This window comes from Scaptodrosophila lebanonensis, unplaced genomic scaffold, assembly GCF_003285725.1.
Source record: "Scaptodrosophila lebanonensis strain 11010-0011.00,11010-0021.00 unplaced genomic scaffold, SlebRS2 tig00000024-arrow-pilon, whole genome shotgun sequence".
In the NCBI taxonomy this organism is placed as follows: domain Eukaryota; kingdom Metazoa; phylum Arthropoda; class Insecta; order Diptera; family Drosophilidae; genus Scaptodrosophila; species Scaptodrosophila lebanonensis.
In genome coordinates, this window is record NW_022060538.1 from 17,222,694 (window position 1) to 17,235,921 (window position 13,228).

A 13,228-nucleotide genomic window follows, 5' to 3' on the forward strand; every position below is an offset into this window, starting at 1 on the left:
ATTACTTGGAAAAGTCATTTGAAGTCGCACACTGAGCAAAACCGCTCAACTGTGGGCGAGACAGTCGAGCACGACGGAGCGAAACTTTTGCTTCGGTTTCATTCACCTAGTGGCATAGAAAAAATATTTGAATATAATTCTAATTTGCATATTATTTGGCTACTTTCGTGTAGTGCAGCTCACAAAAAAAAGCAAGGAAAGAACTCGGACTCTGCCTAACAACTTAAAGTGGAGTTTACGTTCACGCCTAACAGGCTCTCAGGCGCATTAGGCATGCTCTTAAGGTAATACGAGTAGAGCAGTGGAAAAAAAAATACATACTATACATACATACATACGCACGTACTAGTAGGTATGGGTGTGTGTTTGTGTGCGTCAAGCCGCGGCAATCTGCGAGATTGCTACAGTGGCAACAAAGCTCTTAAAGTAATTAGTGGCATAAATTAAATCTCCCAAATAACAATGGGCAATTGTTTCAATGACCCTTGTGCCACTTTTAATTGTTCCAATGCTGTGAAAGTTTCGGACGTAGTCCCGGCCGAGAAGCTAGAAAGCCAGACCTACTACTAGAGAAGTATTAGAGAGTGAGGGAGAGAGAGAGAGAGAGAGAGAGAGAGAGAGAGAGAGAAAGCTGGGCATAGTAACGAGTTAAACAAAAACGAAAAGGGCTCGCTGCCTTTTTTGTCGACGCAACTAAGCGGCCAAATGGCGTTGCAACAAAAGCGCCCGCAGGACATAAATAACTTTTTATATATTTCATATGTTTTTATAGAAGGTCAGCACGAAAAAGTTGGCACTTTTTAAATAATAGTATAAAATAGGGCGCATTCCTTAAAAGACGCTTCTTTTATGTGTAAAATTGCTGCTGGTTGAACGCTGCTAATTAAATTGCAAGACATCCTAATGCGAAACTATGTAGTACGAGTATGTCGAAAGCGGCACTTTAAAAGCAATTCAAACATTGATTTTCAATTGATTTTGGCTTTTGTCGCCTTTCGTCATAAAAATACTCATCGAAAATTACACGCCAAAATAAAACAAGCTGTTGACTTGCCAAATAGCCGTGAAATATTCCCAAAGGGCGTAGGTGAGCAGGTAACGGCAATGGCTTCGTTTGTCGAGAATTCGCTGAGACAACAAATGTTGTTGTCCACCCAGACACCCCATTTTTGTGTTGTCTGTCTGTCGTCGTCGTCCCTGGTCCGCGTCTACTGCTGCCTTGTGACAATAACAAGCTAAAAGAAGGGTGTGTGCAAAGGATGCGAGGTGGGCAGGAAGAATCCGTGAGCCGTACAGCCAGCGAAGAGCCGGCAGCAACACCAGCATCAGGATATCGTAAAGCGACACACAATCACACATAAAATTTTACAACACGAGGATGTTTTTTATTGCAATGCCCCGGCCCGGCCCAATCGAGAACTTAAGTAGCCAATTACTGGAAAGTTCGAATTCTTTACTACACACATACATTTATACTACATATGTATATATATGCATGCGTACATACATATATAAGTACATATGTATAAGCAGCGACGCCTCAATCTCAATGGTGTCGACGGCAATGGCGGCGGGTATGCTGCCGTGGCTCTTGGCAGCAAGTAAACAACAAAACATTTTTCTATTTAATTAAAATGAATTTACCTTTGCCTGCTGGCCACACATTCAAACATACACATACGATGCCTGATTTATGGACGCGTACCAATAAATTCTGATGGAGTCGGTGCCTGCGCTGGAACCATTTAAATCACGCACCGCGGTTTTAATTAAAGTGAATTTATTTTGAACTTATCTGCCACACAGATATTTGCTCAGTTCTTTGCAGGTAGTATTTATGGGTGGGCGCTTCAATTATGCTCAAGTTCTGCCTCCCATTAGCGCTATAACAATAAGTATTTATGTTCTTAGTATAGCCCTTCACAAACACATCTATTTTTGGCATCAAACCAACAACAATTACAACCAAGGCTGGACATTAGCCATTCGTTAATTGTTACCCCGTCCCTGCGGCAAAATGGCATTCCCGCTAGCATCCTGTCATAATTACGGCCTACACAGTGCGCCTAGAACAACGACCAATTCAAGTGCTGCTTGGCGTTCACGTTCTTAAGGCTTCGACTTCGGCTTTGGCTGCATGTGGCCACTAGGCTGTTATTATGAATCTGAAGCTGACTACAGCAGATCGGGTTTCGCTATTAACAAATAATTAATCATACGGCCATTGTGTAATCATACTGCCGCCACACTCTGATGCATTTCATACACACACATACATACATTCGTATGTATATACATACATACATACATGTATAGGAATACATAAAAAATGTAAATGCACATCTCCTGAAATCTGGGTGAAAATGAATAGTTGAGGCAAGCAAATTAATCATGTTGTTAGACTGCAATGGGCGGCTTTTAGCAGACTTTATAAAACCAATTTCATGCATACATACATACATACTTGTACGTGAAACCCCGCTATTTGTACAAGTGAATGTGCTTCTCGAGGGCCCACTCAAAGCTCGATATAACCGTAGGCGGCAACTAAGAATACCAGGAACACTATACACACATGAACGCAAATCGTTGGCTATAAATCTCCCATTTACCTTTAAACTCGAAATACTCGTACTTACGACCACCGTTACTGACTGCCGCTCTTTCTCTTACAGTTTCAGAGCCAAATCCACTAACAAATAAAGGAATAAATTGCCCATAAAAAGGATTTTGCCAATGCCGGCTGCAACTACAAATGCTTGTGTTTCGTATTTACCGCTGGGAATGATATTGTGACTTTACTGTTAGTTGTGGGTTCACTTACTTGTATGTACTTAGTTTAGCAGCATCTGCACAAATTTAGCAGGCCTTTTTTTATTATTGCTTTTACAAGCCCTTTTAAAAACTAAACTGATGCACTTGATTCTATGGAAAAATGTATGTATAGACATTTGTATTTTGAATTAATTTTATTCTTAGGCACTCAATATTGGCGGTAAAAAGTTTGATTTACGCCGTTTCGATAAAACTCCACAGCTTATCGAAAATCAGCCCCGAAAAATAAGAAGTCGGTATCGAAATAGAGTCACTACAACTGCAGCGACAGTGACTTTCAAACGTTTCTTAATCCACTTTAAAAATCAATTCAAAATTTCGATAATTTTAAAATGAAGTTTGTTCTACAGTTGATTTCAATGCAGCATATTTGCATTGAGTGAATAGATAAAATTTGAACGAAATATATCATCATAAATAAAGTCTTCTGAAGAAATGGTATTAAAAATACCGCGCTTGTGTCTGGCCAAATATAGTCACAAGCTTGTGACTATCGCACATCTCGAATAGGTACATAGCTCGCAACTATACATCGGCTCTAACGCGTTTTGTTTTTTCCTGCATTAATTACTAATTGCTCAATAATTTTGTTGTGATTATGTGTACACATAAATGGCCAAATATTTCTAATACATTACCCGCATCGCCTTAATTCATTAATCGACAAAAAAAAAAACAATTGCACATTGTCTTTTCGGGAAACTCTTCGTTCTACGGCAGAAATCGAATGTGTAGACAAGAACAAGTTGCAGCGCATTTGTGTGCTAGTGGTAGTGAGTAGTGTCGGTGTGTACGTGCGTATCGGTGTGCACTGTGGTCTTGATGTCTACGCTTTTTCCCAGACGAAGACGTAAGCATACAGGCAGGTGAATTATTGGTGCAATACGCTGCTTTGGCGCGGCTGGGTGTTGGCAACAAAGTCAAAGCTAAAGAGACAGCCACGACAATAGCAACGAGAACACGAAACAAATGTTGCGTTTTCTAAGTCGGCGCAAGGGCCGAAACACCAACAACTATGCGGAGAGCAGTAGCAACGCAAGGGGCGGTGGTGGTGGAGGAGGAGGCGGTGGTGCGGGCGGCGTCATTGCCAGTAGCAGTGCCTCACAGATCAAGCCACAGCGGATTGTTAACAAGAATAAAATCGACTGCCGTGTGATACTATTGGACAACACTGACCTTTCCATCGAATTATCGGTAAATATAGAATTACATTTAGCTGAAATGAAACAACAACAATCGGGCAAAGGGATTGGTATCAGATTGGTTTGCTTTGGCTTGTTCAAGGTGGAGCGCTCAATGGGTTGAGCTCAAATAAGTTTTGTGATTCTAAATATGTGTATAGTACATGTGTGCGAAATACGCTGATTTTCACATAATTTACCTCGCTAAAACAAACGTGATTAGTTCAGGGTCAACTGTATAGTTTGACATTAATTCGTATGCTTTGTTTGCTTCTTTTGCAGAAAAAAGCACTGGGTAGCTTCCTCTACGAGCAAGTCTTTTACGCTTTGGATATCATTGAAAAAGATTACTTTGGTTTGCAATTTATGGACGCGAATCATGTCAAACACTGGCTGGACCCCACCAAGCCCATTAAGAAGCAAGTGAAAAGTGAGAAAATTAAGCATTTGTACATCAAAAACAAACGCACATTAATATAACTACTTTTACAGTTGGACCACCGTATACATTCCGTTTAAAGGTCAAATTTTATTCTTCCGAGCCTAATACACTGCGCGAGGAACTGACGCGCTACCTATTCTTCTTGCAACTGAAAACTGACTTGGTCGAGGGGCGTCTTGACTGTCCCGATGACAAGTCTGCCGAACTTTGCGCGCTGGCTCTGCAGTGTAAGTTTGTTAAATGATTGCTTGAGCTTCTCATCACTAATGAGTTATAAATTGTAGCTGAGCTGGGCGACTATGATGATCAAGCTCATTCTGCTGCGACTGTCTCCGAGTTTCGATTTGTTCCTGAACAAACGGAAGAGCTTGAAATTGCCATATTGGAAGAGTACAAGCAATGTCGTGGACTCACGCCGGCTCAAGCCGAAACAGCGTTCCTTAACAAGGCCAAATGGCTGGACATGTATGGCGTAGACATGCACACAGTACTGGGAAAAGATGGCTGCGAATACCACTTAGGTTTGACGCCCACTGGAATTCTGGTGTTCGAGCGTGATCAGAAAATTGGTCTGTTCTTCTGGCCCAAGATCAGCAAGTTGGATTTTAAGAAGAAAAAGCTTACGTTGATTGTAATCGAAGACGATGACGAAGGACGTGAACAAGAGCATACTTTCGTGTTTCGCTTATACAACGAGAAGGCCTGTAAGCATTTGTGGAAGTGTGCCGTCGAGCATCACACATTCTTCCGTCTGCGCGCACCTGTTAAAGGCCCTTCCGCCCGTCAGAACTTCTTCCGTATGGGCTCACGATTCCGCTATTCCGGCCGTACCGAGTTTCAAACAACACAACAGAGTCGGGCTCGGCGCACCGTACAATTCGAACGTCGCCCGTCGCAGCGATTTGCCAGTCGTCAGTCGCATTTACTGCGGGAACGCCAGAAGGAGTCAGCGGCTGCAGCTGTGGCCACGGTTAATGCACGTGCTGCCGCTGCTGCGGCTGCCCAGCAAGCGCCCAATACTTCCATCCAAACTCAGAGCATTGCCAACGAGAACAACAATGAAACGTTCGACTCACTCATTTCCACGGATAATTTTAACACCGTGACACCATCACCCTCTGTTCTAACTGTCATTCAAAACTCGGCCATAATTGAACCAGACGCAGCATGCAGTGCTTCCATAAGCTCGTCTACACATGCGGCAGCGACTTGCAGCACATCCCTAGGCCGCAACTCGATCAAGTCTAACTTTAGCAACGACGATCCGGCATATAGCAAGATTGGATCCATTGGCAAAGCGGCTGGTCTAACTGTTAAGTGAGTACTTAATGGGTATTTAAAGCGTGTCAGACTCAAGTGTCACTATCATTTGCAGATTGGAACCCGAGTACACACCACCGTACTCTCCGAATTCAACGAAGAACTTCGATGAGACCAATCCATTTAGAAATGCGTCTGCTTCGCATCATGGCTCTTTTGGCAAAGCTTCCATAAGTTCGGGACAATACAGGTATGTTGGTTACTTCCTAATATATTGATTTGGAATATGCAAATTTCGATGTTTAGTCTTAATTTTAAATTACGTTGCTGTCCTTACCTACCCAATTTTCTTTAAGTCTTTGCATATTCTGAACAATGCTTTACAATTGCGACTGTTGTTTTGCTTTTTGCGTATTAAACCACTTGTGATTCTGTTAACTAATATATGCCATGCCACTCTCACAGTCCTTAAAAATTGTATACTCGTGTTTTACTGTATTGTATTTCTAATTGTGCAGTGTTAAAAGCGGCCTATCGGATAAAGATAGAGAGCTAGATTCATTACTTAAGTCCATTGTTAAAGATCCATCCCCATCAGTGCTTGCAAACGAAGCCGTTAACGATGCTAACAGTATCAGGTAGCGTAAATAACTTATGTGCTAGTTTGTGCGTCAAAATTATAAACTAAACTATGTATTTATTATGAACATTTCATAGGGTGACCATTAACAAGACTTTCGATATGGACCACAATACTGAAACACTGAAACGCCTTTCCAATGCAAAAGAAAAACCTAACAACCAGGTGAAGCTGGCTAATGTTGGCTCTACGTCGCTGCCACCTGGTAACATAAAATGCAATATTTTAAAGGGTAAGTCATTAAAATCCACCCAACCATGAATCAACCCAAATAATTCACTATCACGCAGCACGCGTCGAAGAGGAATTGGGCGCTAGTGGCAATGCCAAGTTGACCAATCAAATGTTTGTACCGGCAGCTCATACCACCAACAGCAATCCAACGAGCATGCACAACAACAATAACAACAACACACACAGCGATGGGCCCGATTCGTTGAATGCCACATACATTTCAGTGGTAAGTTTGAGTAAAATTGTTAATAGACATCAACAAATCCAAACACGACGCACATGTTTCATGCATTTTTGTACGTTTTCGTTTTCTTATTTGTTTGTGTGCACTTCATGTTTTATGTGTTGTGTTGTTTGCTTTGTTTCGTAAACGCTAAACACGAAAAATGCGGTACTAGGGCGGCGATAAACTAACCCTGAGCATAACGGAACAAAAGCCGGCAACTACCACCAGCAGCAGCGGCAGCAACAACTCTAATGGCAGCTCAAGCATTTATAATCCAACATCGTCCAGTGGCAGCAGTAACTCGCCATTCAGCAATGCCACATTTGTTACCGGCTTCACAACGCCATTGTCGTCAACGCCGCCGCCGCCCCTGAACATGCTGAACAACACAAATGCAAATTCTGCAACCGCAGTAACAAATGTAACAACAATCATTACACCGTGCAGCACAGCAGACAGCACCACGGTAACTGCCAACAGTAATGCAACAGAATCGGCCGCAAGCAGCGGAGGGGTAGCGTGCGCTGCGACTCCACTGCTGTCTAATGCCTCGGCCGCCGAAATACTCATCAATGAAATATTTATTAACAATATCATAAACAATAATGCGACGGCCAACAAGGTCATTGGCGGCAGCAACAACATCAGCTCTGCGGAGGCAACAAAATCCAGCGCGCCGCATACGCCAAGTGCTGGCACTTTGCTGTTCTCTACGCTAAACGAGCAGGAGCGACTGGAGGCTCAGAAGGCTAATCACAGCGAAACGGATGGTGGCAGCTTTGTGGCGCAGAGCGAAAAGGTTTGCACAAATACGGGGCTGGTTTGAAACAACACAGATCTTTTTTATATTAATTTCATTTCAATCTTGCCTTCCTAACATTTGTCTTCATTTGAAAATGCATGCACCTAACCCCAAATTTTCTCAGTATCTTGCCCAAATGAGATAGCGTTTAATCGACAATTGCTCTTTTCCACAGAAAAATAATACTAATCATGACAATAATCGCAAGCCGTCCAACAGCAATGATATGGTGTCGCCCTGGCTGGTCTCATCGGAAGTGGTTTCTGCGCCCAAGGGACGCGAGCCGACTATCATTCGCAAATCCGTTATTACAACACAGTTGTAATTATTGTTTAACCCTATTTTATTTTAATGTTTAAGCATAAATGTTCGTATTTATAAATCGTAGCTACAGGAGCGATCTAGACAATTGCAGACACATGTATTTGTATTTTATAAATTAACTTTAGATAACTTGCAAGCATTCCGAGCAGCAAAGTCGACAATGAAAGAGCAGGTCCAATCAAAACATAAACTGTCTATCAATGTGCCTTAAAAGATACATATAGTATACCAACCTATTAATGCTTAAATACAAAAACCAATTGTGCTAAAGCCGTGTACTTAATAGAGAAAGAGAATGAACAACAAAGTTAACAATACATATACTACTATATCCATTTTATAAATATATACACATAAGTGCATAGACTAGACTTGCATTATTAACAAACAAACCAACACGTGATGATTTTCTGCCTAATATACAACGCTATATTAGAGCTAAGAAATATAAAAAAGACAAAATTCAGTATTTCAATTAACGGACAAAAGAACAACGAAGTCTATAAAACGAATGCATATTAAACAAAAATTATGATATTTGCAAAAATATAAAATACCTACAATTGACTGAAAGTTTATGCAAATCATGTTGATTGTATAGCTAAATGAATTTCTATACATCAATTGTTAAATTTTAAGTGAAATAAACGTATTAATTTGTCCATCAATGTATACAAAACCAACGTCAACTTTATAATATTTAAACGTATAAATATACAATAAAATGCATTTATACAACAACATTGTGAAGATCGTGTCTCTAATTACCAATAGAACCATTATATGGTCATGCACTTGACTCCCTTCATTTCAAAAAATAAAATGTATTTTCCGAGACTCCCTCCAGCTGGGGATGAAGTTGTCTGGAAGTCAAAAAGCAGCTGCATGGCACATTCGTATGTGTTCGAAAACATTTACACACATACTTGGGTATGCACGTGTATGTGTGTGACCTCCCGATCTTCAAGCGCACGAGAAGCATCTGCAGACATGTGCGTGAATTTCCAAGATATTTTCGCCGAGGGTCATGCACTGCAATTAAAAGACAGCCGTCGCGGCGGTCCATGCGGCCGATTCCGCTTCCAAAACGGCGATGCGACGCTGCTGTGTACTTGTACGAGTATTAATTTTATTTTAGGAAACATTTGTTGATGCTCAAGCATGCATATGTGTGTTGTTGTTTTTACGCTATTTATAGTTTTTCCGACAGCGGACAACAAGAACAACAACATCGATGAGGGGGTAGTCATAGCAACGCGATGCGTCTGATTTTTCTTCTGATTCTGCGTCTGTTGTTGTTGTTGTTGTTGCTGGTGCTGATCCCATGCGATGAGCGAAATGTGTACTTTTTTGGAAGAGCTGAAGTCTCTAAAGATGCACACATATGGCAGCCACATTTTTGACGTGCGACTGCAGGCTCACCTCAGGTTTTGTACCTTCTCCCTCTCCCTCTCCCTACACCACCACTACCACTACCAGCTCCACCTCTCTATTAGGGGGCGTGCAAAATTTCGTAATTTCCTGTGCTGGTCTAATTATACCAATAATTTCGTTGTATGTGTAATGTTATTTGGATGCTATGTATTTATTTTTCAGACTGTATAATTTTGCATGCTTTTCCTTTCATCGTCATTTGCGACAGTTCCAATTCCTAATTCTCAATTATAAATATTAATTATATACATATATATGTATAGATGTATAATACAATTAAGTGCTTGCAGCCGATTGGTCGGTTGATCGATTGAACGATTGGTTAATTGACGGGTTGGCTGATTGGCAGGGCAGCAAGAGGTTTAACTTAAATTTTAAGAAGATTATTAAAATTAATCCGTATTAAGTTCTAATGCGCTTCAGGCGCCTCTGCGGCGGCGCCTACGGGTCGGAGTCAGACTATGACTATGTTTAGAAGCACTTGCGGTGCACAATGCCGGGGCCGGACTCATCGTACTCCTGCTTAGAGATCCACATCTGCTGGAAGGTGGACAGGGAGGCCAGGATGGAGCCACCGATCCAGACGGAGTATTTGCGCTCAGGTGGCGCAATGATCTTGATCTTGATGGTAGAGGGAGCCAGAGCGGTAATTTCCTTCTGCATGCGGTCAGCAATACCTGGATACATGGTGGTGCCGCCGGACATGACAATGTTGGCATACAAATCCTTACGGATATCCACATCGCACTTCATGATGGAGTTGTAGACGGTCTCGTGAATACCGCACGATTCCATACCCAAGAAAGAGGGCTGGAACAGGGATTCGGGACAACGGAAACGCTCGTTGCCAATAGTGATGACCTGGCCATCAGGCAACTCGTACGACTTTTCCAATGAGGTGGAGGCAGCAGCTGTGGCCATTTCCTGCTCAAAGTCCAGGGCAACATAGCAGAGCTTTTCCTTGATGTCGCGCACGATTTCACGCTCAGCGGTAGTAGTGAAGGAGTAACCACGCTCTGTGAGGATCTTCATCAGGTAGTCGGTCAAATCGCGGCCTGCTAAATCCAGACGGAGAATGGCATGGGGCAGAGCATAACCTTCATAGATTGGCACGGTATGGGAGACACCATCTCCAGAGTCCAATACAATACCAGTGGTACGACCGGATGCGTAGAGGGATAGCACTGCCTGAATAGCCACGTACATGGCGGGCGCGTTGAAGGTCTCAAACATGATCTGGGTCATCTTTTCACGATTGGCCTTGGGATTCAGGGGGGCTTCGGTCAGCAGAACTGGGTGCTCCTCGGGTGCGACACGCAATTCATTGTAGAAAGTGTGATGCCAGATCTTCTCCATATCATCCCAGTTGGTAATGATACCGTGCTCAATGGGATACTTCAGCGTGAGGATACCTCTCTTGGACTGCGCCTCATCGCCCACATACGAGTCCTTTTGACCCATGCCAACCATCACGCCCTGATGGCGAGGACGACCCACAATTGAGGGGAAGACAGCGCGGGGGGCGTCATCTCCAGCAAATCCGGCCTTGCACATGCCGGAGCCGTTGTCAACGACTAATGCAGCAACCTCATCATCACACATATTGGTGGCTGTTTGTTTTTAACTGTAATGGAGTGTGGAACACGGTTATTTTTGAACGGAAATTAAACAGAAAAGGTGTGGGATCCAAAAAATGCCGAGACTGTATTGAAATTTTGTGTTAATTTTGTATAATTTTGAGGTGATGACTGGAAATGCCTACTACACAAAGTGAATTAGGAATTTGCCATATATAGTATTTCACGTTCTCACAGGATTTTGCCACCAATGTTACATTAATTGAAAAATAAGCGGCATTTTAGCATCTCCAGTATATAAAATGTTCATATTTCCCGTATTTAAAATGATATTGAAAATTGTGCACTAACCGTTTGAGAGTCAAAGAAAAACTAGAAATCTAATAGCAACACTTTCGCTGTAGAACTGCGAGTGTCCGTTTGGACTGCAGTGCGCTAATATTTATACCATTTCCCAAAGGCAGATTTTCCAAACGTACACACACAGACACACACCATCACTACTCTCAGGCACATGCAACACGCCAGGCACACTCAAACAAACACATAATGCACCTTTACGAGAAGGGGAAATACTGATTCTGAATTTTTATAAAAATAATTTTTTCATACACAACTAATTTCGGAGAGCAGTCGAAAAAACGCAGAGCACGGTGTAAACAAAAATTGTTGAAGCACACACACACACACACACACATACACACGTATTATAGATCTGTGCTGTCTGTGCAGATCCTCCGTGGAGCAAAGCAAGAATTTTCTCCCGCTAACGTCGGTTGACGCGTTGTAGGCGGCCGTGCTCAGTTGTTGTTGGTTTCTGTTGTTTTTGTTGCTCTAGCGTTGTAGCTGTTTTGTCTAATTTTTAATGAACACTCGCACGTTGGGCCAATCCATACATGGCTTGGATGGAAATCTCTCAGCGACGAGCGCCAGCACAAAAAAAAAAGAATTTTGAAGCAAAACAAAACAAAATATACCCGAAATGTTAAGTACACGCAAATGCGCTCATATTTATGTACTATACGAATATAAATTAACGGGTGTGGGCGTTCCTCTGTTTATAAATGTGGGCACTACTTAAACTAGCCGAGTTGTTAATAGAGCAAACATTGTGCATTTATTGCTGGCATGCGCAAAAGTACATTGCAAGTGGTACATTTATTTGGCCTTAAGCAGAGCAATTAATATTTCCATCAATCATAGGTGGACCGTGCATAGGGCAGTCTCTAATTAAGCGCATAGATTTGAATAAAATTAAATTTTAATTAATCATTTGATTTGTGAATAACAACAAAACAAACACATAAGAAAACAATGTATTCAAATTTGTTGTTAGCTCATTTATTTTTATTGCCTTCTTGTTGAAATTGTTGTGAACATTGTGTGGAAATAGACAGCGCCAAAATCATTCTCTTTACGCGTTTGCTTGATATTTTTGATTATTTGCGCTCACTCAAGAATCTAGACTATGGAATTCTATTTTTATAAATTTCAATTCAAATGTTTAAATACATGTTGGGTGAGGAAACTCAGGTAAGACCATTTTGTTAGGGAATTTAAGAAAATGTAACATCTTTCGAAAATAGATAATTATCACAAAATATGGTTAAAGCCATTTAACCAATAAATATTTAATCTAACATCTTTGACAGTGATTTAGATTTCTAATAAATAGAGTTCAATGCAAATGCAAATATAATTATAATAATTAGGAAATTCATTTAAAAAAGTTGATACCTTTTCTGTTAAATCTAATGAAATAAAATCAATTCCCAAAAATCTAGTCTAAGATAGAAAAAATTGTATAGTTAATGTAAAAGTAAAAATATATATTTCTACATACTCCCACATTTCACATTTTCCTAGCTGTAGGGTATTGCGAAATATTGAATCATAATGCCAATTTCATTCAGTCAAGCACATCGCTTGTTTACCTATATAGTACTATAACTCGTGTATGTATAGTATTTAGGTAGGAGTGTGTATGTATTTGTGTTCTCTACGCGAAGCAAACTGATTGAATTGTGTTGGCCAGCAGCAACAAAAACATGCCAATTTGATGATACTGCAACAAATGTGTAAATCTAAAAATATTTATTATAAAAATTATGAATATATATATTGTATGTGTGTATGCATGTGTCTACCTCCGAGCGGTATACTTATGCCTGTACGTTATACACGTACCTACATATATACACACAATACATATGTACATTAGTTGTGTGCCGGACAGCGTCGAAAGCAAATGGATGACGGCCAAGCTGCTAGCG

The 13,228-nt window shown here is 41.2% G+C and overlaps 2 protein-coding genes across 4 annotated transcripts; one reads left to right on the top strand and one right to left on the bottom strand.

The window, feature by feature from the left end:
- The first annotated feature begins 3,396 nt into the window (after positions 1 to 3,396).
- On the top strand, positions 3,397 to 8,595 carry LOC115620392 (band 4.1-like protein 5). 3 transcript variants are annotated; one of them, XM_030513600.1, is made up of 10 exons: positions 3,398 to 4,029; positions 4,299 to 4,446; positions 4,509 to 4,685; positions 4,743 to 5,775; positions 5,834 to 5,968; positions 6,237 to 6,356; positions 6,436 to 6,590; positions 6,649 to 6,818; positions 6,991 to 7,617; positions 7,796 to 8,565. In XM_030513600.1, exons 1-10 carry the CDS (start codon positions 3,805 to 3,807, stop codon positions 7,943 to 7,945), a joined length of 2,940 nt encoding a protein of 979 aa, XP_030369460.1. In that variant the 5' UTR covers positions 3,398 to 3,804; the 3' UTR covers positions 7,946 to 8,565. The 3 variants fall into 3 exon arrangements, with proteins under 3 accessions (XP_030369461.1, XP_030369460.1, XP_030369462.1); XM_030513601.1 differs by lacking the exon at positions 6,237 to 6,356 and having other exon boundaries at positions 3,397 to 4,029; positions 7,796 to 8,595; XM_030513602.1 differs by lacking the exon at positions 6,991 to 7,617 and having other exon boundaries at positions 3,401 to 4,029; positions 7,796 to 8,549.
- A 908-nt stretch (positions 8,596 to 9,503) lies between these two features.
- LOC115621740 (actin-87E) lies at positions 9,504 to 11,438 on the bottom strand. The gene is made up of 2 exons (XM_030515472.1): positions 11,307 to 11,438; positions 9,504 to 11,002 (listed from the first exon to the last, which is right to left on the bottom strand). Exon 2 carries the CDS (start codon positions 10,978 to 10,980, stop codon positions 9,850 to 9,852), a length of 1,131 nt encoding a protein of 376 aa, XP_030371332.1. The 5' UTR covers positions 10,981 to 11,002; positions 11,307 to 11,438; the 3' UTR covers positions 9,504 to 9,849.
- Positions 11,439 to 13,228: the final 1,790 nt, after the last annotated feature.